General features: G+C 39.6%; 1 protein-coding gene across 5 annotated transcripts in view; it reads left to right on the top strand.

Moving 5' to 3' along the window:
• Nucleotides 1-740: 740 nt before the first annotated feature.
• Nucleotides 741-26,614, top strand: part of rgs12b (regulator of G protein signaling 12b) — a 39,139-nt gene continuing 13,265 nt past the window's right edge. For 4 of the 5 annotated variants that reach the window (XM_077604725.1, XM_077604726.1, XM_077604723.1 and 1 more), the window contains exons 1-7: nucleotides 741-863; nucleotides 1,217-1,347; nucleotides 3,001-4,263; nucleotides 4,752-4,982; nucleotides 5,220-6,167; nucleotides 10,084-10,203; nucleotides 23,526-23,547. In XM_077604725.1, the coding sequence (XP_077460851.1) occupies nucleotides 3,208-4,263; nucleotides 4,752-4,982; nucleotides 5,220-6,167; nucleotides 10,084-10,203; nucleotides 23,526-23,547 (2,377 nt within the window). In that variant the 5' untranslated portion in view covers nucleotides 741-863; nucleotides 1,217-1,347; nucleotides 3,001-3,207. Of the gene's footprint in view, nucleotides 864-1,175; nucleotides 1,348-3,000; nucleotides 4,264-4,751; nucleotides 4,983-5,219; nucleotides 6,168-10,083; nucleotides 10,204-23,525; nucleotides 23,548-26,614 lie in introns of all 5 variants that reach the window. The other variant, XM_077604724.1, reaches the window with a different exon arrangement.

Consider the following 26,614-nt stretch of genomic DNA (forward strand, 5'->3'; position numbering starts at 1 on the left):
CTACAAAATGAGCAATTCTGGTGGTATTTTTTTCCCAGCTGAAAATTCTTGTTTACATCCCTCCCAGACCATATTACAAAACTCTTTTACAACTAACACTGCTTTATGTAAATTATTTTTATATAGAGAAAATTAAGTTAGAAAAAACAGGTTACTCTCACATGCATAGGAATCTCTTTACAAATAATTACCTAATATAATTCTCTCCATTGATTCTTAATTTTTGCAACATAGGTAAGTATTTTAAAGTCTAATACCTGTGGACCAACCATAGTTATTTGTTCAAACGAATTTGAACTTTAGTGCCATTGACAGCAACAGATGTCCAATCCATTTTAAGCGGGAGAGACTGGTAGCGAGTCAATTCACATCTTGGTGGTTAAACAGCATTACTAAATGCAGTGGATTAATCTAGTCCAACATATGGAATCTGCCTGGTAATTAATTACCAGGCAGATTCCATATGCTTTTTTAGGCACTTAGCTAAGATCATGATGGTACAACCCCTGAACAACAATCTGTTGCAAACAACTAATCACATCTTTCACTCTCTTTGAGACATTCTTCCAATCGACTTTTTATTTATTTATTTATTTGAGATTAAACATATACACACACACACACACACAAACACACACGGTTACAGATTGGGCATTTGTGTGACGTCACCAATACGCACGCACATTCCCAGGTGTATGTGATAATGGGACAACACGAGGAAGGGAATTAGTATATTCATTGGTTTCTGGTGTCGAAGAGGCAGTTTCTGGAATGTTCGCCACATTTCCTCCACTATTACAAACGTTCAGTGTTTTTTTCTACCGTTAAACGATATTATTTCTCCTAGAATGGACATTATAAAGGTATTGTCTTCCCTTTCAATATATGCAGACTCTTTAAAATGGAATTGAAAAATTAATATGAAGGAAATACTTATTTTGATAGTAAATTAACTTTTATTTCTTTTTCAAATGCAATGTTTGACCACTTTTCCCATCATATTGCATTTTTTTCCTCTTTTGGGGGCTATGTTAAACACGCGCATCCCCACAAACAAAAACGCGCGTTTAGACAGAATTGTACTGACTTTTTCTTTTGGGAAAAGAGCAAAGGGAAGTTAAAATATGCCATCTCCACATTATTGGAGCATTTGTAATATTTCCTTCCATATCCAGTCCCTCCTCATAGCCCACTCTCAACTAACCCCCTCCTCCAGTTCTTCTCCTCGAAAGGCTACTTGGCCAGATGGTGCAGCCTTTTTCTTTTGTTTACTCATCGGCCATGAGTTGACCCGACCATCCATGACAACTAAACTATGGATGCTGCCCAGGATCCGTCATTCGACAAGTAAGTCATCTACTCTTGCTAACTCCTGACGCTCAACGCCCGCCTTTTGCGCTTATGTGTCATTTTTATTTAAAAAAAAGTCACTTAGCTGACTTAGCCTAATAAATTCGATTTTCCCCCAATCTCTCTTGGGCTTCTGAAGCAAAGTGTTCTAGTTAAAAGCACGTTGTAATGTTTGATAATTGAAAAGAAGTGTCCGATTTCACTGTTTTCTGCTTAGTTTGACTAAGAAGGATACTTTTATCTGTGATTTCTCACTCGAACCTGAGTCAAATTCTCCACATCGCTGTTCTCTACTTGATTGACAGCCGTGTCAACCAATGGCGGTCAAGAGTCGAATGTGTACATCGTCGTTGTCAACGTTACAGCCATTCTAGGACTGTTGCGTATGTAAAGGGCGGGGCAAAGGTGAAAGCACGCTAGGTAGCACGTTCGGAGCGTAAGTGAGGAAAGAAAAACTTGAGAAATCAATGTAAATAGAAAAGTTAACGCATTATTCCAAGCATGGGGTCATTGTGATTGTTAGCATCTTTCAGTGAAACAAACAAAAGTGTTACCACAATTGTATGTTGGTGTAAGATAACATGTCAACGCCTAAAGTGATTTCTTTTCCGATAAAGTGTCGTTGTGTTTATAATAATCAATATAATGGATGTGTATATTGTTTTTATATGGTGTTGCTGTCTAATAAACATCTTGCTACCATACTTTTATTTTAAGACAAACATTTGTTTATAATGTTACAATGTTTTTTTTTTTACTGAAGTATTGCACTAAAATATGCTCCTAGTTTGTAAGAAAGACAATAGTTTTTGACAGATTGTCTCTGAAAGAGCATTGGAAATATTTTTTCATTATTGCATTTAGAGGTATAGCTTTAAAAAAAAAACTTTTAATTGACCAAAGGTCCCCACCCCTACTCCAAACTTGAATAATTATTGTCATTCCCTCTGGGTTCACCCTCACCAGCATACTTTTGAAGTTGACCAAAGATGAACCAAAACGGGAATCTTGTCATCGAAAGAACAAGATCCCGGATAAAAGCAGCTGAAATGAGTTGCACAATCCGTTGCAGAAATTCAGTTGACTTCCAATTGTTTGGACTTACTGAAACAATCCAGACTCCTTTGCAAATCCAAAGAAGTTTTAATGGCAACTGTCATACAGTTGTATGAATAAGTTATCTGTTGTTACTATAGTAAAACAATTCTGTAAACTGCCATCCTATGCAGCAACTGTGTTGCTTTCCAAGCACAGCTGAGTTGACTTTACAGTGTACATTCCATTCTTCTTTTGTCATTGTCATACTGTATTTATCTGAGCAGCAATGACAGTAAGGTGAGTGCATAGAAATCAGAAGTCTGCTTCCCAGTTTAATTGCCTTAGGTTTTGGCATCATTAAAAATAAAAATAAAAAACTACCCACAAAAATCCAAATACAGCAATGCAAAACATAATGCTTATCATGCACATCAATTCAACGTCCTAATTTTTGTATGCAGGATATTTTTTGTGTGATTTCTGCCCAAATTGCAAATCCTCAGGGACGTTCCATTCGTACTGCAATGCCTTTGTACTAACCATGTTGCATTTTTAGCCAAGTAAAGCGAGCCAGCATATGTCCGCTTAATTATTATCTTGTCATTTCCGCAGGTAAACCTGTGAACTGGAAAGTCCCATTGTGATGGGTGGCTTTGCTTTAATAAGGCTGTGCCAAAGCTGAGTCCAAACTTTCACCCTTCTGCTGTATTTGCCACTTGATGGTAGAGCTTTCTGACTAGAAGGCAGAGGCTGGCCGCTCCAGCTTGGCTTTGACCAAAATGTACTAAACAAATAGGTGTGAGAAAATCCCGTGACGTGATGTCCAAACAAGTGGATACATCATCAAGAAGACGTCCTCATGGTGGCAATGATGTCAGAGGTCATTCTCCACCTCGCTCTAGCCCGCAGAGGCGAATCCGGGTTGTCGAGGTGGCCAGAGGGAGGACGGGGTACGGCTTTACGATCTCGGGACAAAGTCCCTGTGTGCTCAGCTGCATCCTGAAAGGCAGCCCAGCAGATTACGTTAGCTTGCGTTCGGGAGATCACATCCTGTCAGTCAATGACATCAACGTCTCCAACGCGTCTCACGAAGACGTCGTCAAACTCATTGGACGCTGCACGGGCGTCCTGCAGCTGGTCATTGGTGAAGTGGAGCGTCACAGGCGACATCATCACCAGCATCGCAGCGCTGGAAGCCGTCACCATAGCAGCGCCACGATGGCACCATCTTATCTGGACTCGTGCTCCAGCGACGACGAGTTGGACGTCCTTTATGACGTCAGTGTCAACAACAATAACAACAGCAGGACCAACACTGGCGCTCGTGGAGGCTGGTTGAAACCAAAAGGGGATTCGAAGCAGGTCGGCATCAACCGGGCCGAGCGGGTCGTGGCGGAGTTGCAGGCGGGGGGGATTTTTAACATGATCTTCGAGAACTCCAGCCACTCCTCTAGTAGCTCCGACAAAGACAGACCTGGACGCAGCTCATCTTTCAAGAAACGTCCAACGTCGGATCCAGAATTTCCCCCATGCCGAAACACCTCCCGTTCCCAGAGCAACCCCGTCCTTCTCTCTGAGGAGGAGTTGGCCCAAGTTCTAAGTGATGACTCAGTTTTCCTGGATTCTAGTTTTCGACATTTGCACCTTCACCAACACCACCAAGCAGAACAAGACTTGGATGTTGGCGATGAGCGGGACTTGGTTCTGGATCCTAATCAGGATATTGTCAATGTGGGCATGATTGTTGGCTACCTAGGCTCCATTGAACTAGCCTCGACAGGCACCAGCCTGGAGAGTGATAGCCTGCAAGCCATTAGAGGATGCATGAGACGCCTAAGAGCAGAGCAAAAGATCCATTCCCTGGTCCTCATGAAGGTTAGCTTGTATATTTATCATTAACAACATTTCCATATAGTATTCCTTCCCTATAGATAAATAATGAATTAAAAACAAGAGTGTTTTTTCCCCATTATACAACAATCCTTATTACAGGCTAAATATACAGACTATCTAGATTTTTTTTTTAAATTTGTTACCTCTAAGAGCGTTAACTTATTTTTTTAAACACTTATTCGCACCATTCTCTACATCAGAGGTTGAGTAGCCTTGCTTTAAGTTATTTATTTGTCACTCCCTGTTGAACTTTACTGTCAAACTAATATATTTAGAAGATAATTAACCATTGTACATTTGTACACAAATATTTACCCATACCATAGTATCTGATCACTACTGACTTTAACCCTTAACAAAATGAGAATTTAATATTAATAACACATAGTGTATATGATCTATGCTCTTTAGGAACAACACATATTTTCTTTCTGTTCATTTCCCATTCACATTTTTCCATTTTTCTCTAGGTCATGCATGACAGCGTGCGCTTGTGCAGTGACAAAGGGCAGATCCTTGCTACGTATCCTGCAGAAAAACTCGCGTTCAGTGCCTGTTGTCCGGATGACCGGCGGTTCTTTGGACTGGTCACAATGCAGGCCACAGATGAAGACTGTCACTTCAGCAGGGGACAGTACGAAGGAGGCTTGAGGACCTCTTGCCACGTATTCATTGTGGATCCTGACCTGTGTCATCATCAGGTGTGAGCAGAGTTAGCGCTTGAGGATTTTGGATAGTTATGCTATTAACCAATTTAAACACCAATTTAAATAATACAATGGGTTGGCTAATTCCTTTTACTTATATAGATCATCAAACAGTCTATTGATTGAACATATGATTTGAAACACTTGTAAAAGTGACAACTTTTTCAGTTGGCTAAAAATAATGTCATCATTTAGAAAACACAGTTTCAACCATTTTCTTGTTTTCCTCAGGTTCATTTGGGAGTAGCCATGAGGTTTGGCTTTGAATGCACCCCTGACCCAGACACAGGGGGCTGCCTGGAATTCCCACCCACTTCTCAGCCTCTCCTCCACTTTGTCTCCGTGCTTTACCGGGACATGGGAGACAACATCGAGGGGGTCCGGGCCCGAGCTTTTCCCGAGCCAGATAACGATGCCCAGCAGAACCACAGTACCAGCAGTAACAGTGACAGTGGGATTGGTAACTTTTTGCCTGAGGAGAAGAGCAACAGAGTGCTCTTGGTTGACCTCGGAGGTCCTCCTCCCCACAATTACGTCTCTGGGCAGCGTCACTGGGACAGCCCACCTTCCTCGCAGCAAGGTTGGAGCCCCACCTTAGGGGCTACCGCCTCTCACCCGCCTCCTCCCCCGCCCACTATTAGGAGCAGCCACGGCCGCCACGAATCCTACCTGGCCGACCTCCCTCATCCCCTCCCACTGGCGCACGGCGACGTTGCGGCTCGACATGCTCGGGGGGTTCAGTCGCACCACTACCCTCAGGGAAAGTGGGTAGGAGCTGTCGGAGGCGGGGATAAGAGAGGGTCCGGGGGGGTGGAGTCTCAGCGTTGGCTTCCAGTTCATGTGTTGAGAGACTGGCATCAGCAACACCACCACCTCCACGGCCTGAGCAGCGATCAGGAGTCGTACGCCGAATCCACGGACGGGTGGTCGTCAGCTAATTGCAGTACCCTTCCTCCGCCCATGAGTAAGATCCCCGCTGACCGTTACCGGGCCCCGTTGGTCCACGGAGACCACCTGCCGCCGCATGGGGGGCCCCAGCCTGCACCTGGTTGCCAGGTTCAGAGCAACAGCCAGCGCATGGCTGCTCAGAAAGATGAGTGGGCCAAAAAACTGTTTGGTGCTGGAGACAGAGACCGGAGCGAAAAGAAGCGTGGTGGTCCTAAAGATGCAGAGAAAAAGGTAAAGAAAAAACATTCTTTAAATGCATATTTCCCACAAAAGTTTCCACAATTTGTTGTGTCATTGTCTTGCTGAGAGCTTTCAGGGGAGTTATCTTAAAACTAACTATGTGTTGAGAAGCCTAACAGCAGGTACTCTAGTCACATATTGGTGAGGCAGAAATATATTCTGACTAGAGTCAGTCCAAAAGCACTTTATTGATGTTATAAATCTATCCGTGTGCATGCCAACACTCTGTGTAGCTCCTTCTGTCTTCTATTTAACTCTCCTGCTCTCTGACTGAGGCGCTTCTCTCACTGACATGTGAAAGTTTCCATTTGTGTGAAAGTTTCCTAACCGGTGTGGGCTCCCACTAAACATCTCTACACCGTCTCGTGTAATGGATGCACAGAACCTGGCCGTCCAGTAGATTGATTAGTAATTCACCCCACTCTTCTAGGATCAGATCACAGCAGCTAGACATGTCTTAACCCGAAAACCACCTGTTTCACACTCTGAGTCCAACTGGAGTATGTTTCCAGACTAGTGTTTCACAACAAAATGACAAGTTGGCTACTTTTCTATCAAATGTAGACATTTTGCCAAGAAAAGTGAAATTTTTCGGACAAAAAAAGAAGCAGAATAAAGGGCTGGCCTTAAACCCTTTGCATTGCAGAAAAACATAAATAAGAGTAATGGCATGTTTTCAACAGAGTACATTAAAGCTAGCATTTGATATTCATGTTTTAGCATTATGTAGTGAAGGATGAAGTTTGATTACAAAAAATATACTATAATCATTTATGTTGCATTCAGTCTTGTCATGTTCCATAAACAACCATCAGTCATATCAATTACATTTTAATATACAAAGGGGTGCTTATGGAATTCAACACAGAGTTCTTACTAAAAATAATGCTCTTTTGATTGACACAATTGAAAATACAATTATACTTGTATACATTTATTGAAGCAAAGCCTCAATGTCGTATGGTTCAAGGAAGCAAGGTATTTTACATTTCAACCTCTTAATAAAATGAATAAAAAAATATAACTTTGCAAATACAGCAAACTTAGACATGAGATTTTAGGTGGCAATATGGATGGCAAAATGAATAACTGTATGGGTGCTTTATACATATTGAATCAGGATGTTTCTTCCTCTTGGTTACGATCAGACGAAGTGTTTCAAGGCCTTGAGGGAATTGTGGTTTGACAGAGATCTTCCTGACAGGTACAGGAAGGTGGACGATAACTTTTAGATCAATATTTTACTTGGTGAGTGTTGACAATTTATAAAAAATAAATAATAATAATAATAATTATGACCATAATTCAACTATTTGTGTGATTTAGTCTTCATTACCACATGGTGGCACTGCTTCCATATCGTAAACATGCAGACACTTGAACATTTTTTTTAATTTAGGGAGACAAATCAGAGTATTACTTAAGTGTTTGTTAGAAATTATTTTATGTCATACCATTTTGCACCATTGGGACCTTGCAAACTAATCATTAAATATATAGAATCATTATATATAATAGTTTTGAATTTTTTTAGGTTAGTATTCATCAAATAAATCACATTCATCATTGTTTTTTAAGTGCTATGTACCCTGGCTTTGTTTGTGTGTGTTTTAGTCAGACTGTTGCATGGATACAAGCCAAATATTTAACTCCTCTTCCTAAACATGGTACCTTTTAGTTGACATTAGCCAACAGATACATTTGCAGAAATATAGATCTGAGGTTGACATTACTCTCACTGAAATGCTACCAATTAGTGTTGGCCACATCTTGGTTTTCATCATAATTACGCAGGAATCTATCATCATAAATTCTTTCTTCCACTTTGGACAAATCAGGGTAATGACATTTACGAGACGACAGTTACTTCGTCAGCCAAGCACGAAAGATCGTACAAAATTCAGACTTTTGTGTGGAAGTGCAAAGGCAACAGAAGACTTCTGTTTGGTTTAGATTACGTCATTCTTTGATAGCTTTGAACAGTAAATCTTGATGACCGGTGACTAATCACGTGCACTTCTTAGGCAGCAGTTTATGACTAAATGGAACAGCTGGACACTTTTTGGTTAAGTCATATCAGTTAATGTTTTGCTACTGAATTAGTAAATCCATCTGTTTATTTTGTTCTACTGTATTCTGTTGTGATGGATCATCTGTGTCCCAACTGACATTACATAGGTAAAGTTAATGCAGTCAAGAGTTAAGTTAATATAAATAAGTGACAAAATGCAATTTATTCAAGTATAGGCAGTTGAGTATAAAGACACATTGCCCTTGACCGTGTTTTTTTGTGAATGTGTAGTTTGGTCCTGCACATGCCTGTGTCTAATGTGGAATTTCACATATCAACGGGAGAAACAAAAGGGGGAACTGATAGCGTAAATCGACCTACATCCTCATTTCAGCAAAGTCATTCAGATTCTGATCTACTTGTCTATTTGTAGCAGGTGGTTTGACATTTACCAGAATCGGCACTACCATATATATTGTGGTAAATAATTAAAACAGTGACTCACAATTAATACATTTTCACTCGACTACTAACAAGAGCAAGGATCATGTAATTGTGAATAACTATGCACTCAAATGGAAACAATTATTGTTGGGAATTGAGTCCCCTTGGTGGCTGTACAGAAGTAATGCATTCAATAAAACTGGAAATAGCTCAGTTTAAGAACTGTAAACTCATTTTGATTTAACTGCGTCTAAATTCAATACATTTGTTTAAAGATTAGTGCCGAAAACAGATGAGTAAATCACAATAAATCATTATTCTTATTGGAATCCAAGTAGAAATGATAAGAAAGTGGGAAGTTGGAGAAGAACCAGAAAAGATTAAAAATGGAAACGCAGAAAGTTTTAATGGTTTGAGGTGTGAGAGGGGCCTGTGAAATTTTTAACATAGAACTCCAGAAGGTGAGAAAGAATTGGAGAAGAGCTGTGCTAGTGCCCATTTGTCAAGATCAAGGGAGAAAATGCAGCACACATTTTCAGATGGTTCTAAAAGGATGTTGTCTGTGCGTGCACAGAATTTTATAGCAAGACTAAATAATTTTATGGCCACAGCTTCATTTTTTTGCATTCCCATGTGCCTTTGTAGTAGAAATCCCACATTTTTTTTATGAATCTAGCTCTCAGCTTTTTCCTCTTCAAATTTACCCAAGTGGATTTTTTTATTGACCTTGTTTTGTGCCATGGAACAAAAACTGTTCTTCCTCAAGATGCAGAACTAGGATTAAATAATCTGAATGTAATAACTAGTATGTAGTTTAAATTTATTTGATACTAACCAAGTCAGGCAAACCGCACAGTTCTTTTACATGTATTTTTTTTGTAATTTTTTGATCACGGTATTATGGGTACTCGGCCGTTTGGTCGCCGGACTTTTGGTCGCCCGGAAGGTTATTGATAATTACCATTTAAAATTGTTGCTCAAATTCCCTAAATACAAACTGCGAATTATTATTTAGTCATACTTAATGCCCTAGTAATTATTAGGCTAAAGAAAAGCTCAAAATTTCCCGTACTTTTATTGTGTTTTGTTGGAGAACTTGTTAAGACCCTGACTGACGTCCCTTCCTCATGTACATACAAACTCTTATACACTCACACGTCCGCTCAGTGAAACTGCTCAGGGCTATTGTTGGCTTTTATTGATCCCTAGACCGTGTTGTTTTACTTTGTTTTGTCGCCGGACTTTTGGTCGCCGGACATTAGGTCGCCGGTTGTTTGGGTCCAGGTGACCAAACGTCCGGCGACCAAAAGTCCGGCGACCAAACGTCCGGTCACGGGTATTATGTTTGTCTGAAAAGTTTTGTTTTTGGTCTTATTTTAATGATCCCAATCTCAATGAGCACATCTTGGTTAATCTCTGCCTGGATAAAAAACAAGTCTTTTCTGTCCTCAGGGTGGTCGGTTTCGAGGTCTGACAATGGGTTTCCCCGCTCTCCCCCAACGCTCGGCAGCCAGACGCTCCTTTGGACGTTCCAAACGCCTCAGCTTGGCTCGCTCTCTGGATGACCTAGCGGTAAGCCTCTCTCTCTCTCTTTTCCTTTTGTTTATCACTCTGTAACTCTCTTTCACATACACATCGGCTCGCTCCACATTAACAGTCAAGTGGCGCACGTTATTGCACCTCTTGAGCTTCGTTCGTCTGAGTGTTATCGTCACATTTGAGCCACACGTGCCCCAGCATTTTCTAATAATAGCAGCTCATGCGCATCATCACATGACACCTCAAGCCCTCTTCTCATATTACCATGGCAACATACACACAGTAGTTGAGAAGAAAGCCTATAGCGAGACGCTACGTGCTTTACACTTGCTGATGATTGTTCCCTTATTTGGTGGGATTTAGATCAAAAGTATGGTCAACTCTTGTTACTGTCTAACAGGAAAACTTTTTAGGTCGAAATCCAAGTTGAAATGTTGGTATCTTAAAGAAGAGAGTTTCTGTTTGATCGGGTCTCTTATGTTCCACCCTAGTCTTAAAATATTTTCTTTTATTCCCCCCTATAAAACAGAATTTCAGACCATTTTTAACAGTTCCATCTGGAGTTGAGGTCCGACCTTAAAGGGTTACATCTGACTATCGGTTTGTGTAATGTTGATGTGAAGGCATATCAAACTCACTTTTTAGGGGCTATCAATTAATTTTTAAAATTTGAAAAATCTCAGTTTATCTACCCCGAGATTCCATCGCCCTCATCTACAAAAATGTCTCAGTTCGGTTTCTGCCACTTAATTTTGGTTTACAAAAGTTTGCAGCAATCATGCAGAGGAAATCACGAGAAAGTGTGATCGTGTGTGTCACACTTTATTAAAAAAAAGTTTAAATCCCACTTTTTTTTACACTTCATGACTAAAAAGAGCATTCAGTATATTGCAATTATAATCTGCAAACTGCAATATCCTAATATTGCTATATCAATATGTCACAGCAGTACAGATTTGGTTGTGTATTTCCTCATTTTGGACATAATAAGCAACTGATGACAAGAAATCAGGCATTAGTTATTTTTATCTTAATAAACAGTTTCATCCCACGCATGATTGCCAAACTAAAGTAAACCTCATGAACAAACTCTATTTGCCAAGACTCCACGTCTGATGGCAAGCTAGATTGAGGCTGAACACTACAGCACTTTGGCTTTTCTGTCCTCTTAAGATAAAGATCAGAGGAAAATAAACATTTCCGCTGTCCAATGGCTATGTGGGCACTTTGAAATTTGTTGCTTGGTCTGCTTTGGAGAATTTCACAGGAAATCTAGATAGGCAAAGGCACCGGAATGCTGCAAATTATAAATACGGCTTCCAATTAAACAAAAATTGCCCTGTGACACGCTTTTCATTTCTATTTTCGCCGTCTTTGTATTTTTCCCCACTCGTAATACAGTATACCGTATGATGATTTGGTTATCATTATGTTCCGTTTTCTTTCCTCTACCCCCGCCATCCTCGTTATCTTACCTTTTTCTTCCGGTCATTAGGCCTTTTTCTCAGGCTCATCCAGTAATGTCCATAGACAGAGACAGCTTTGTGTTGGCCATCGAGGATGTGTGTGTTTGTGTCTTTGTGCGTTCGTGTTTTGGAGAGGGGCAGCTCGAGCAAATTTGGCACTCATAATGAGCCCAACAAGCTGCTCTTTAGAATTGCTCCAACACAAAAGCACTTATGCATGGTGCAAATACACACAGACAAACACTGACACATTGCATGGATGTAGGCTAAAAAATGTTCCCTCTGAAACATATCCATATTGTAATGTTTGCATCTGCAATTCAATTCCTGTCATTGTCATACACGATTCCATCCTTTTAATTAGTGTGTAAAATCGTGAGACTTGAAATATACTTGTATAATTTCCTCGCAACTGTATTTTCTCGCATATACGACGTATTTGTAACAAAAAAAATGATGACTAAATCAAGGGTGCGGCTTATATATGCAGAAATTAGACTTGACATGCACAAAACTGCAAGGTGACAAAGTCAAAACGCCATAACGCCAGACAATGCGGCCGATACGGTCATTTATTTTAAAATAGAGAAAAGATAAACAGATAAGACGCGAAACTAAATTTATTTTGACGTCTATGAATGAAATTCAAGAAAAAAAATAAACCGTATCTTGCATAAAACGTGAAAAACTCACTTAGTTGTGCCTGCCTTTGCTCGCTCAGGGCGCCGCCATCTTACTGTAGTTAAACGTGCTCTGACTGGCCAGACGAGAGTAGCCTTGATACATGTTTGTAGTGTTTACCATGTCAGCACATCCCAATAGTTGTTAAGGCTGATCGAAGGTCTTGGGGTCGATATAATACCAGCCTTGATACCTGCGTAATGTGTATCTCATGCTATTATTGCACCCAGAGTTTTAGTGAAAACTAGACTGCTACAAACACACTTCCTGATTGCACTCCTCACGTGACTTGCTTTTTTAATTTGTCCACGTGCAGGCAACACCCTTTTGGTATGTGCAATCCAGCAGACGATCCTTTTGATTCATGCAGTATCTCAGAAATAGCACGTGCGATGATTTTTCTTAAGTAACACATTTGTACTCCCCATTAAAACCATGAATTTGGGGGTGAAACAGGGCGTCTTATACGAGAGAAATCGTAAAATTCAACGATCTTTAAGGGTACGGCTTATATACTACTTAAGAGTTGCTATTTTTGAGCAACTAATGTAATCAATCATTTCAAAGGCCTTCGACCCACACAACTAGTTCTTGAGTGGTCCTTGACGGCTTAACACAAATGGCGAAGTGATTGTGAGTCTAATTGTTATCTGCTATATAAGTTGTTTTCCAGCAGGACGTAATGAGAGGTGCATAATAAAAAACAATTTAAGGGTTGAATGCACACATTTAAGTGCTCCACCGTGGACACAATTGACTGATTGCAGTATTGATTGCTAAAAATTTCCCCCATGATTTGCAATGTAATGAACGTGGTGTATATGATATTTCTTCTGTTGTTGGGTTGCCATGGATACACAACATGGATTTATCTGTTTTGCATGAACATAGGAGGTTGAGCTTGAGGTGCCAAAACACAAATAGAGGATTGTTGAAATTAATTTTCTTTTTTGTACTACACCCTCCCTCAAAACATGCATGCCAAGTTCATGAAATACTGTAAATTTTGTTCACAAATTTCAAAGTGACTGTGAATTGACTATTCGTGGCTGACGAATTGTTCAATAAGAGGCTTTTTAGTTCTAAATTTGACTGCGCCCCTCTAAAAGCTTTTTTAAAAATGCTATTATTATGTTCATATGCTGTTTGTTTATTAAGTTGTGCAATTTCTAGATCACAATAATAATGCTAAGGTTTTTTGAAATGATTTATCTTGGTCTCATTTTTCTTTGCCGTAAATAACTGGTGTACATGAAGCAATTAGTTGGTGAACAGGAGCCATCATGCACCAGGTTTTTCCATTGTACTCTAAAGTAGAAGCGCTAGTGCGTGACTATTTATGGCCGGTTTACATGGTTGTTATCCGCATTGCACACAAGCAAAAATGAGAGAGAGCGAATCACATGTCCACCATCATTGTAAAAACTTCGTGTGACTGGCGAGTGCCTGTATAACGTTTTGTGTTGAAAGCCTAGCAATTGCTACCACTCTCCCTCATTATCTGTAATCTGTATCTGCAAATATTTATAAAAGTGGTATTTTGTGGTTTGCATGATGCAGGCATGACCTTTTGCCTCAAGCTATCCCTTTTTTTTAGAGACAAATGCAACTTGTCAAATAGACAGAAGGCTTTATTCTCTTTTGTGGCTTCGCCTGCTTTTCTGCTTGCTAGCTTCACCACATTATTTAAGGAGAACCAAACCATTTTATTTTAAATAGTTCTATGTACAAGAACAACTCAAAACTGATGAATATTGTTTGTGGAGTAAGAATTAGATTATTTAATCGAGAGGCGATTCAGTAGAATTAGTAGTTTTATTTTCTGGCTTCTTCTGGTAATGGTAATTTAATGGTAATTTAATGGTAATTCAATAGAAACTCAACTGAGTTGAGTTCAAATTGGAATATTTTTTTCATTTGTAAGGGAGTTTTGTGTGCATATACTTTTTTATCCTGTTGCAGTACTATTTTTTGGCCAGCAGTTTACAAATTGCTCTTTCAAGAGCGTTTATTGTGGTTTTCCTGTTTATTTCAGCACATTTTCAATAGTCATAGGTGGTTTCCTTCCCATTAAACGCCACTTTTCTTTCCACACGTTGTAAAGTGGTGCTGCACCCACTGCGCCTAACCCCAGGGCCCATCCTAGGCAATGTAGGGAACAGGCAGGGTCGAAAATGTATCACCACTGTGTGTCAAGGCATGTTGTGGAATGCACTTAAAGTACTTTTTGAACTTTTCTACACCGTGTTATCATTTTAACGATTTGATAGAATGGTGCTGTCCACTTCACTTCTTGTCCTTTCCGCCTTCTCCGTCTCCTCTTGATTTGCCAAGAAGGATCAAACCATCAAATTCTCCCTCCCCTCGTCCCCCCCCTCTGTCATGAATGTCACTTGTGCATAGGGCATACTAATGGGATGAGAGACGGAGGCAATGGCGGGCTGGGGGGGTATTCACTCAGAGCGGAGTCTATATGTGTAGGGGTGATGCAGGGGTGGGGGTGTCAAGGTTGGGGGTCACCCTCTTCAGCCTCGCTTTGCATTTTGCATCTGATTAGTGTATGCGCAAGCCTCTCACATTACAACAGTGTGGGTGGAATAGGAATCACACAAGGGTGGGTGGCAATGCAGAGAAAGAGGAGGGTGAGAGCAGAGAGGCAGGGCGGCGGAGACGATAGAATGAGGAGGAAGAGGAGGAGGGGAGATGAGAGAAAGCAAGCAAGTTGGAAGGGGAATTTAGAGACAGCGACATTTTGGAACGGTCTGGTCTCTTTTTGACGGCATCAAGATTCAGCGCACACACGGACGCGCATCTACTCTGCCGATAGCGACGTGCACCTTGGGGAACTCGCATATGTAGTGTTGGGGATTACTCGTGGCGGTCTTCATGGAGCATCAAACTTTGAGTGGGCACCCAGAAACGACCTCTCAATCTGTAAGTAAGCTTGAGAGTGTGTGGGTGTGAGATCTTGCTATTCAACTGCTTCTTTCCATACACATCATTGCCTTATGAATTGTGGTGACACATTTTTCTGTGGTTGTATCAGTTTAACTTCCAAAATCTGATCAGACATCTTTTGAGGAAGTCCATGTTTATCCATACTAAAATGCATTGGATGTTCTAAAACTTTAGTTGCACAGCCCAGCTCTGGAATGACAGGTCATGTGATCAGCGAAAGCCAATCACAAGACCTTTCGTTGACAACGTTTCATCAAAGGAAAACCTGTTGATATCTGGCCTGCTCTGGAAAAGCAACAAGAGACAACATGCTCGCTCACGTATGCCTCAGATGGGGTTAAAAATCACATCAAGTACGAAGGTGGCAGTTTGTTTGAAAGCAGAGCAGATCTATTTGACTGCCGTTACACACGGCAGTAACAGATCATAGTTTGTCGCTTATCTGACAGTGTTTATGCAACAGGCCAGAACCCCCTCCCCGACCCTCCTTCGATCTCAACGCTCATAAAACAGCCTTTCATAGCAAAGAAAAAGAACAATCACACAATATGATGGCCATAGTGACCTGCAAACACACAGCTTCTGTGTCTGTGTTGCTCGTGATTTCTCCTGAGACCAAAAGTGTTTGTAGACGAGGCGAATCAGATGATGAGTGAACATTGCTATTGTATACATGAAACACCTCAGGATGCTACTCGCCACATTACATATAAGCTTTTCCCAGAAAGATAAGTGTCTTTTTTTTGGGTGCAGTTCACCCCAAGAGCACAATCAAACACTTAAATGTGATAAGTCAGTTGCTGCAGTCTTCGCATTAGGGGGATTTATTAAAACCTTTCTTCTTTTTTTCTGACATTTTGCTGTACTTTTGACTGAGAACAGCCTTAGAGCCTCAAATTAAAGTCACACACATGCTAAACCACAGTCCCTTATATTGTAATACACAATACCAATGTATTATCGATGATAGGAAAGTAGTCCGTCGATTATTTGCTTCTCTTTTAAGCTATTATTTAGTTAAATCTGAAGTGGATGTCTATCCTCACTAAAAAATTCTTCAACAGCGTTGATGCTCTCTGTAGGACTAATCTTTAGGCTGAAAATTGATTAATTAAATAACATGTTTGTCCTCATTCCAAAATCATCATTTATGATCGCAGTTTGCTTTCTGTCCTTCTGTGCTGTACTTGGCTTATAACAGTAGAGGGCAATGTTTAATTTGTTTTTTTCCCCCGTGAAATTGCTCAAAGTCCGTGAAAAAAAATTATCGAGAGGGATTGACACTGTTGCCAGAATGTATCAGCAAGATTTATGGCCGTGTAAAAGGTGCATCTGACAAATTCTGCCAGAGATGAGATCCAATCTGATCATAAAGAGGCATAAAGAGTTGACAAGTGAAGAATTTGGTGAGGAAATCAAATCTTTTGTAGTGCAGTTTTCATCCACATTGGTCAAAATAATCACCAGAAAAAAAGGCAATATTGGTGTATTTCATAGAAGCTCAACTGTCTTGAGTGGACCTAATGAAGCTACTTTTCCAGCTTGTCAATACTTTAACACCCCTTCCCCACCCAAGTAACACTCATATCATGTAGCTTTTATTATTTATCGTGATATAGTGTAATAATCAGTGCGGCAATGGTTTTCCCCTTTAGACAGATTGGATTTATTATTCACTTTATTATGAATAACTGCCAGTGTAGTCCTAAAACAGCTAGTCCTACATAAGATGGTAACTGTCTAACAAAACTCAGTGTGTCCACCGATAGAGTTGTACAGTATGTTTCTTTTCCTTTCTCAGTAGAATGTCAAGTTCAACAATTTTGAACTGTCACGGCCTATCTATGTGTGGGCATGCAATTACTGTGGCTGGAAGAAAGGAGGTGGGTGGGCATTTTGTGTATCTCTAGAAGCCTGTGTCATTAGGCTCTGGCAGCCTCGGTGCGTATGAAGCGGTGGCAGTGGTGGGCGCTGCGTGCTGAAGCCATCCCTCATGTTGCTATGATACAGAGATGTGTAAGGTTTACATCATCAATAGCACACCACGGCGTTCTAAGCGAAGAAATGAAAAGGTAGCGATGGGGGAAAAAAATACACAGGTCATTGCCTTTTAAGATGCTTTTGGCTATTCTTCCCCAACTGGGAATAAATACTGATTGGAATATGAAGAATAGGCCAATAAAAGCATGCTTTACCTCCATCATTCCACTCAACACTCGGAATCCCAGAGCAGGAAATTTAGGGGAGTATAGTGAAGGCTTTTAAGGTTGCATGCACATATTGAATTGCGGTCTTTGTTTCCATATGAGTGAGTGAAAACGACTGCTGTGAGTCTTGTGGCTCCTACATGGGTTGACCTTGTGGGTGGGAATCAGACAGTTACTTTTTATTTCAGAAATAAACACTGCAGTGTTGACATCGGAACAAAAGACTGGTGTTGATCCACCGCAATTGTGAGGTGGGCATGCGGTGCAGCATTTGCTTTTTTGAAATGTATTGACTACAAGGTTATTCCAGTGAGTCAGGTGAGGGCGACGTGGTTCGGGTGGTAGAATGGTCGTCTCCCCTTTTGTGATCATGTTGAAGTGACGTGAGTCATCTGCTGATGAATGGGGAGAGAAAGAGGCTTGATGTTTTTGGATTGGAGGGCGTTGAGGATGAGATGAGTTGAAAATTGCAGCTCTCAAGTTTCTTGTTATGCTCAGGGGATCATTTATATATCTCAGATTTGTCAATAATTTAGAAAAAAATAGTTTGAGATGCCACTTTAAATCGAGTCTCGTATTGGACGAAAATGTTGGTTTTGAATTGGGACTGTGATTTGAAAATGTCAGGTCGGAAAGAGGCTGGAGTGCTAAATGCTTTGCTGGAACATGATTGGAAGCTTGACCTTTGTTACCTCCCCTCCTCAGATCACACTGCTTCATGGGGGCGTGTCTCTATGGAAACAAGTCATATGCGTGTGTGTGTGTGTGAGAAAATGGAACTTCCTAGTCAGTGTATCGGTTAGTCGAGGGTGAGGGGTTGGAAGCATTGGGAAGCAAAAAGATAAAATAAGTGCGTTAGAAATGTGTTGATTTCTGTGCAGCTTCAGCTTGTAATTCAGTGTATGTGAATCTGTGTGTGCATGCATGTGTGTGACAGATGTGCAAAGCCTTGATTTCTTCCATGTTAGACGTCTTCATGGGTTTCCTGTTCTAAATAGCTCCAGGAAAAAAAGCTCAGTGGGTGTCCCAGCAAGTGGGAGAGTGTTTGACAAGTTTTTGTCTGGAACATGTAGATGCTATAGGCGGTAGTCAGCAGGATGAGCCTCAGGAAGAGGCTCTCCTTTAAGCGGGTCTGGAACTTCAATACAGTGAGTAGCGCACACTCGCCTCACTCTCTTTCAAACACGCACAATATTACAAATATTGCTCTAAATCCTGTTTTGTTTTTTTAAAACATAAAATTCATCCTATGATCCCTAAGTTACTATCTATACTCTCCAATGATTTACAGATGGTAACAAGAACACAAAAGTGGATCCAAGTCAAAATGAATTTTACGTTTAGCTTTTTTAATTAGAGCAAATGAGTCCATGAAGAAAAACTATTGGATACAAATAGAATAGGTTTTATTGGGTAATTATCTCTATCATAAGGATTTTGTTTAATAAAATGAAAGAAACTGAATTATATTTCTCTGAACGTAGATGAAAACCAGAATTTCCAGAGTGGCAATCATTAATGCAGGCTGACATTCAATCAATGTTGCTGCTATTTTAACCAATGAAAGTTGAGTATCCCAGATTGCCTGCCGTTCATCAAACCGTCAGTGAAACTCATTGTCCCATGCACCTGTTATCCAGGTCATCGTTGCGCAGGTGCATGGGTTTTTGCTTGTACTCGGTGTCATTCTTTATGTTAAAAAATTATTCTCTCCGTCTTCAGATGTTTAACAAATGTGATTTGTTGACTTCAATACTCGGTCAGTTTTTTTCAAAGTGCTGTCTGGCGCCATGATGGCTTTCCTTGTCAAAATAGGCACAATCTTTTGTGTTGATCTACCGTAGGTAAAAAACAAAAAATAACAAAAAAACATTGAAAGAAGAGAGCACGTTCTCTGTGAGAAAGTAAAAAATAACTGTGGATACAAAGATAAGCAAAAAGACTCTTAGGACTGAAAAGGCTCTCAGCCTGTTTGTCCTGATGTCAAAATCCAGATACTATCTTGTCCTTAGCTGGAGAAGCCATCCATGATGGAAATATTGAGAGCAATGAAGACACTCAGACAAAAAGAATCTTTGACCACTATTAGTCATCGTGTCTAATTTCTACACATCCAAGTCGTACGTCAGTAGGAATGAAGAAGCTCTATTATTATTTCCCCCTGTTTGTTTTGTGACTGTGGTGATCTAGAAGAAACTAGCCAAGTAAAATAAACATTTATCACTCTCTCAAACGACTTAGTCCCTTTTCATGTGTCAGGAAACAAACATCAAATGCATTCCTTCTGTTTGATAGATAAGGAATATTGATTACAAACTGCTTTACAAACATTCACACTTTCCTGGAATGCCAGCAACAGATTTAGGGATTGGCTGCTCACTGCCGTTGGGATATTTGCAACCACTTCCCAGTAAATTCTCACACATGATTAGAAACCTGTTCATCAGCATCATTAAAGCCCATAGACCTGTTCCCATTTTGGCTGAAAAGGCCTTCGTTAACATGACAGTTTTTCAGATATGCATAGCCTAAAATAAAAAACAACAAAACGTGCTGTCGGAGAGTAAAAAAAAAAAAAGCGTAAGTATAAATTACGACTTATAGTCCGGAAAATACGTTATAATACCTGGCAACGTGTCTCAGGTTCTCTCAATGGCCACCACTATTCACCTTATATTCAAAAGTAAACACTCCCACACGCTCACTTTCAAACTGTTGGTGCAACAGCTTCCCTTTTAGCTTTTAAAGATGTCAGTTTTTTAGGTTCATGGTTTAGGACACTCTGTACCACCTGTTAAATCTATGTTTTTGAACAAATGAGTGATTCTCTACATGTCCTTTCTGCAATCAATTACTTTATCTCCATGTGAACATGGTTCTCATACCTTACCAAAGGAGGCCGTTGCCGCTGCATTAACCAAGCCAGGAATAGTTTGCCGCGGTACCAACAGTGTTGTCTTTGTTTTTCGTTGAGTGGATATGTGCTCCCTTCATAGTTTTTTTTTCATGGATAGACACGTTTTCTTCACCAAGTCAAGTACTACTACCTGCTTCATGTCTCAGCCTATAAAATCTAGACACTTCATTTTTTTCAGGGCTCGTTGCCCCAAGTCAAACACAGGGAATGTTTCGGAAGATCCACTTTTGTTTATAAAAAAAAGAGCAAGTAAAAGTATTATAAAAACTGTTGGAGCGGATGGCTATAAATTTTGCTAAGTGTTAAACCCAACATCCTGGGTTCATAACAGATGATGTAATCCTCCGCTTCAGCCAACTCGCAGCTAATAAATCAGTTGAGCGCAACGTGCAAGGTGACCAGCCACTCCCTGCATGCACAAATATACAAAAAACAGCAGCTTTCATGGCTACATAGTGAGATACGAGTAGTTCCCCATAGATTGCTTATAACGAGTAGCATCGCTCACATTGCCAAGGCAACCCTCGATTACATAAATTCCTCCGTTGTGTGATTCCTTGCAGAATCTCAAGGGAGACCACCATCTGAAAATATTTTAATTTAAAACAATGTCGCCTACATTAACAATAGTCATTCTCATCAAAGTTTTATCAGCAGAAATCAGATAAACCACCAAAATTATTCCAAAATCAACATTTTCACACCGACTTGATGTCACCATAAGTTGATGTCTGCGGACCCTGAACAACTTCCAGTTAACGTGATGCAAAAATATGTAATGTTTTTAATCGCATAATTTAATGGCATTTCTCCAAATATTACTTAAATATCCTAATATTACACACACAAAAATGTTGTGCTCACAGACTTTACGTCGGCAAAAGTTGATACCCTAGAAAGCAAACAACTTTCGGTTCATGTTGGAGGAAAAATAAGCAACAAAATGACTGTTTCACAAGTTGAATCTTGTAATAGTATAATCTATAATTTAACATTCATCATATTGTGATTTTAACCTTGTAATAGTTTTAATCCTGTTATATTCATATTAATTTCTCTCTCCGAATATTACATTGGATGACTTCTTGCATTTGCACTTGACCATTGCTTGCAATTCAAACATATAGTTGAGACTAAAATTCATTTTTTTGCTTCATTTTTTGCACCCCTTCCAAGTATACTGAGACAGATGTTGCATTACACATCACACATTTAGTTATTTGCATTTTTAACTCTATTCCTGTTCATCTTAAACATTCATAATATGTAACTGCAACATAAAATGTTGCACAGTGTTACAATATAGGCAGAAACATCTGGATTGACTTTTTTGTCTGGAATACATAGTGTCTATGATTGGTGGGATGCTTTTGAAATCCCTATTTAAAAAAAAAAATGGACTAAGTGAGGATATATGAGCTGTAGGCGCATTGCTACAGAAGGCGCTAATTAGTAAATTTGTGCATGGTGTCAGTGAAAAGGGAGACTTAATGAGTCATTATGAAAAGGGTTGTTAGGAAGTAAGGGTAGGAAAAAAGGAAGAGAAGGGATTTGGGGTCTCTATAAGGGGCCTAACCAAGCGTCTGGAAGTGATTACATTAGCGTTAGAGTGTGGGGGCGGCATGAACGCATCCTACATAAAACAGGATTCTTCTATAGAAAAACCTGGCACGCACACACAAACCCACACTTGCATGAACACACCAACGCACACATTCCACAGTGAAATGTGTGAAAGAAACTTTTACCAGAAAAGGATCAAGAAACTAAAGGCGGGTTTTACATCAGTTCTTTGCGCTATTTGGATTGGAAAATTCTTCTGTCTTTTCAAAGTTATTTAAATTAAATTAATACAGGGACCGAGCGCAAAATATTTTCAGGGAACCCTGCAGTTTCACATGAAGTCAGGATGTGCATGTTGAGCTTTAGAAGTTATTATTCCTATTATCAATCTGTTTTTTTATTGTGGGGGGCTAAGATGTCATCTGACACCATTACATTTTCAGTAGGAATCCGGGGCTTTTCCTCGAGACCTTTCCCATTTACTCAGGTTTCTGTATAGATCAATGGATGACAGGCTTAGACAATGCAAATCTCAGCAAACCACAACTATTCTTTACATGAGCAGTGAAGGGATTGGCTTTGAGCCGGTCACATTTTTCTTGGCGTTGGTTACTTTGGTTTGGTTATTTGTCAAAATTCATGAGCCAGTAACTGTGGAACAAGCCAGGGACTGACTGTTAACAATTTTCTTGTCCTGGAGTTGTAAATGTTCTTTCCTGGTCAGGAGGATGAGTAAAGGTTCTCTTTTAGGCTAAAAAATAATTCTCAAGATCCATGTTGAATTTATATATCGCAGAATCTAATGATGGGAAGAAAAGATTAAGACTTTCAGGACTTTTACAGGTCTTCCCAGTGCGTACTAACTTCCCTTCCCAAAGCACTCTAGTCAAAGTAAACTCAACACTTAAATTGTCCATAGCAGGAAATATAAGTCTGAATTGATTCCAGTTTATTATACACCTCCATTGTACACTAACCAGTAATGACAAAGTCTACATTGTGTTGTGATTGCACTAAAATGTAAAATGCTCTTACTTTACACCCTTTCCTAGAATTTTACCCTTTGAATAAATAATAGCTTTCACTTTGGTTACATATACTTCAATTCGATGATTACCTCGCCAACAATGAAAGTAAAACAAAGATTTATTTCTGGTGTGGCCCACTGGTTAATTAGAATTAAATCTACGATTGTCTCTTTCCTGTACTTTGACTGGAATTAGTTATTATCTACATGTGCTTATCTTGGTGAGGCATACATTTACCTTAAATCACACTTCACTGTTAAGTTATTTAGTCTGAACACTAAGCACCACCCTTCGAGGGAGGTGTTCTTGCAGAGCAGGCAGATCCAGTTGTCTGATGCTTCCACCCGCTGAGTCAATCGTGATGTTTGAGTCTGTGTCAGATCCTGTGGAAATTCAACCTTCATGCCGTCACAAGTGTGTGTGTTCAAGCCAGATTCCTGCTGGCCATCACTTCACTGTATGAGCTTTGACTGTGTATCACCTTACTTGTGATGAGTAGAGATACTAAACCATGTATTTCTGTGCTTTTTTACAGTCGACTGCAGTCTCTGACGGAGGTGAGTTACAATTTTTTAAAATTCATTGCCTTTTCTCTTCTCATGAACTGCTTGTTTTCAGTTTAATTTAATGTGCACACTATTATGGTAAAATGGTAAAATGGATCAATCCTGGAAAAAAAGTACATTGAGATTCTGACCATGCCCATTTAAATGTATATACAACAGAACTGTGTATGCTTTCATATATTGGAAACAGCCAACGGTGTTTAGATGAGTTAGTTTAAAAAGCCAAATGGTACTAAAAAAGTACAGCATGCATGGGCAAGTCATGACTGGTTTTGTAGCATGAGATCACATTTTTATTCAACACTTGGCTTACTTTAGAGTCAAACTAGTCATCTCTACCAAGTAGTCATCATGGTCTCCCATGGTGTGCTTTATCAGCACGTGTCAGCATGTCTGGCATGCTGATATTGCTCAACATTTGGCCAGACCAACAAAAGGCGCTAATTGTAGATCATGCAAATTGATTGACACCTCTTAGCTACAACTGAAGGAGAAAAAAAAGGAAGTCGATGGTGTGAAATGAGCCAAAAGGACCTGTTTTGTTGCTCACTTGTCTCTTGAACAATGGAGATGTTAAACTGTAAATACATTGTAAAAAAATAAAGCTTCCCGTTAGTCATGATATCTTGAGGATTGACGTAAACATGACGTAACTCAAATTCCTAACTCTCTTGAGTAACTTATTTTGAGCATTTCATCAAGTTATTATTTTGAACTTTTAATGAGTTGAATTAATTTGCACGCTTGTTAAGTGTATAGCCCATACTTCATTTTTTTTAACTTAATCTCAGGGTCTTAAGGTTTATTTCTCCCTAAATATAAATGCACATTTTTTTCTAGCTCATGTCAGTAATTTTGGCTTTATTTGATGTGTCATAGAGGCTAATGCAAGATTAGGCTTGTTTATGTGTTGTACACACTGTGCATTCTTCCTGTTAGTCTTAATTTAGCATTTTTTGGGTCTCGTTAAGTGGTAATCTTTTCCTGACCTCCTAATTAATTCTGCAGTGTGTGTGCGTGTACGTTTTTAATTCTCTCCTCCCTCCACTCTAAATAATTTATCATTTCAAGGCCCACGAAGGCATGTATCGCTTACCCACCAAGCAGATCATTGGTGGACACATGCAATTATACGTGCTGTGACCCGAGTGTCTTTAGTCTCTCAGGTTGTTAGCCCGACAGCATCTTTTGCTCCCTCCATTCTATTTTACCTATTCCTCAACGTGGTGATGTCTTAGTGTGAGTGTGGGTTTCACTTTGGGTCAGTATTACCATGCGAGAGGTCCTGTTAGGGTGAGTATGGATGGAGGGGCTTGGCTACCGCTTAGGATTCGCTACTGCTGGCAACACACTGGTTCTTACCAACTCTACCCAGGTGAGTTGACAGCTGGGCCCTGACAAATACATATTATCGTGGAGGAGGAAGTTTATATTTTGAAATGTTAGTACGATCATCAAATGTTTCTGTTGGTTGGATGATGGGTTTTATTCAATTTCCCAAATACAGTTTGGAATGGAAGTATTTTTTCCAAGTAATGATATTGTACATTTTGAGTGAAATTTAGTGGACAAATAGACACTTTCAAATTGCTTTTATTAACAGGGCAAAAACACGAGTTCAAAATAATGGAGCATTTGCGGTCCAAAATGAGCCAAGGTTTTTTTGGGTTAAACAGAGCTTTTGGCAAGAACTGTTACATAGAAATGTCAAAAAACTACTATGAATAGCCTTCAGATTAGATGAAGTTCTCTTGCATTCTTTTTTTACATTTCAATATCCCTGATTGTATGTGGTTTTTAGAGGAAATGTTTTTAATAATTCTTGTGGATCCTAGTACCTGATCGCTCTTGTTTAGTTTTAACATGTGTGCGTTCTAAGTTGTTTTTGAATAATACTCGCTTGCATTAATATTTGGTAAAAAAAAAAGTGACCAGGATAATTTACTTCATAATCGATTTTAAAACTGGTGATATAAAGTGCAGTATCACTGTGAATTGTATCACAGTTGAGTTGATTACATTACATCATATTAAGTGGTGGCGTTGTACTCACACGTTTCATGTTAAACTTTCTGTCACGAAAACAGGTTATCAAGCATATCGGAAGTAACTTCACACACCGTTTTTTTAACTCTACATTTACACATAATAATATTTATCAACAATTTACTATTAAACATCCAATCATAGCTTCTACAGAAGTGGACCAAATTTCTTACCGCATACATGGGAGCATTCTTTTTCTCCCTGAGTGACGTGCACATAGCCACAGGTCACTTACACTCCCAATCCCGACACTTCCTCCTTTAACAATGACTGACTTTCAGCTCATCTCCTCAGGGGTTGACGCAGCGAAACAGTCGATCCCCATGATAGATTTGCTTGTGTCAAAATGAAAGTTTGCAATTGTAAATGAACACAAAAGTACCTAACGGGCAGAACAAATCCTCCTCGCGGGCGGGCTATCTGTTTGACACCAAACTACCAAATGTTGATTATGTATCTTGAAGGATACACCCTCACTTGGCACACGTCTCTGTGCCAAATTCGCAAAGTGTGTCAATGTGTTTTGAGAACTAAGACACAGGACTTTACTTATTGAAGTGGGTGTCAAATGAGCTGGGACTAGTTCACTGGAAAAAAGTGTGCGTGTTTAAAAAGAGTGTTGCTAATATGATGAGATTTCCATTTAACTAATTGTGCAAAACAAAAGGGTAGCAAAATATTTGAAAAGTTTCATATAGTCGTGCTTGAGTCAGTATTGAAGCTGTCATTTCTTCCTTTAATGGCGGAGTTGTCCAACAATTAGGTAACTTCAGCATGAAGATGTTCAACATGAGAGTTATGAAAATAATTACCTCTGAATTCACCAAAGTAAAAGTAGATATTAAATAGCTTAATTTGAGGGAAAAATCTCGGTATTCGGACGATTCGCCGAAAGACTTTTCAGCGACGGACGTTTTGTCGACGGACAGTTCGACGAACGGACGTTTTGCCGAAAAAATTAAAGTATTTAATTTATTAATTTATTAAACAAATAAAAGTGGGGATGTTTCTC

This window comes from Stigmatopora argus, chromosome 7 (assembly GCF_051989625.1).
Source record: "Stigmatopora argus isolate UIUO_Sarg chromosome 7, RoL_Sarg_1.0, whole genome shotgun sequence".
Classification (NCBI taxonomy): domain Eukaryota; kingdom Metazoa; phylum Chordata; class Actinopteri; order Syngnathiformes; family Syngnathidae; genus Stigmatopora; species Stigmatopora argus.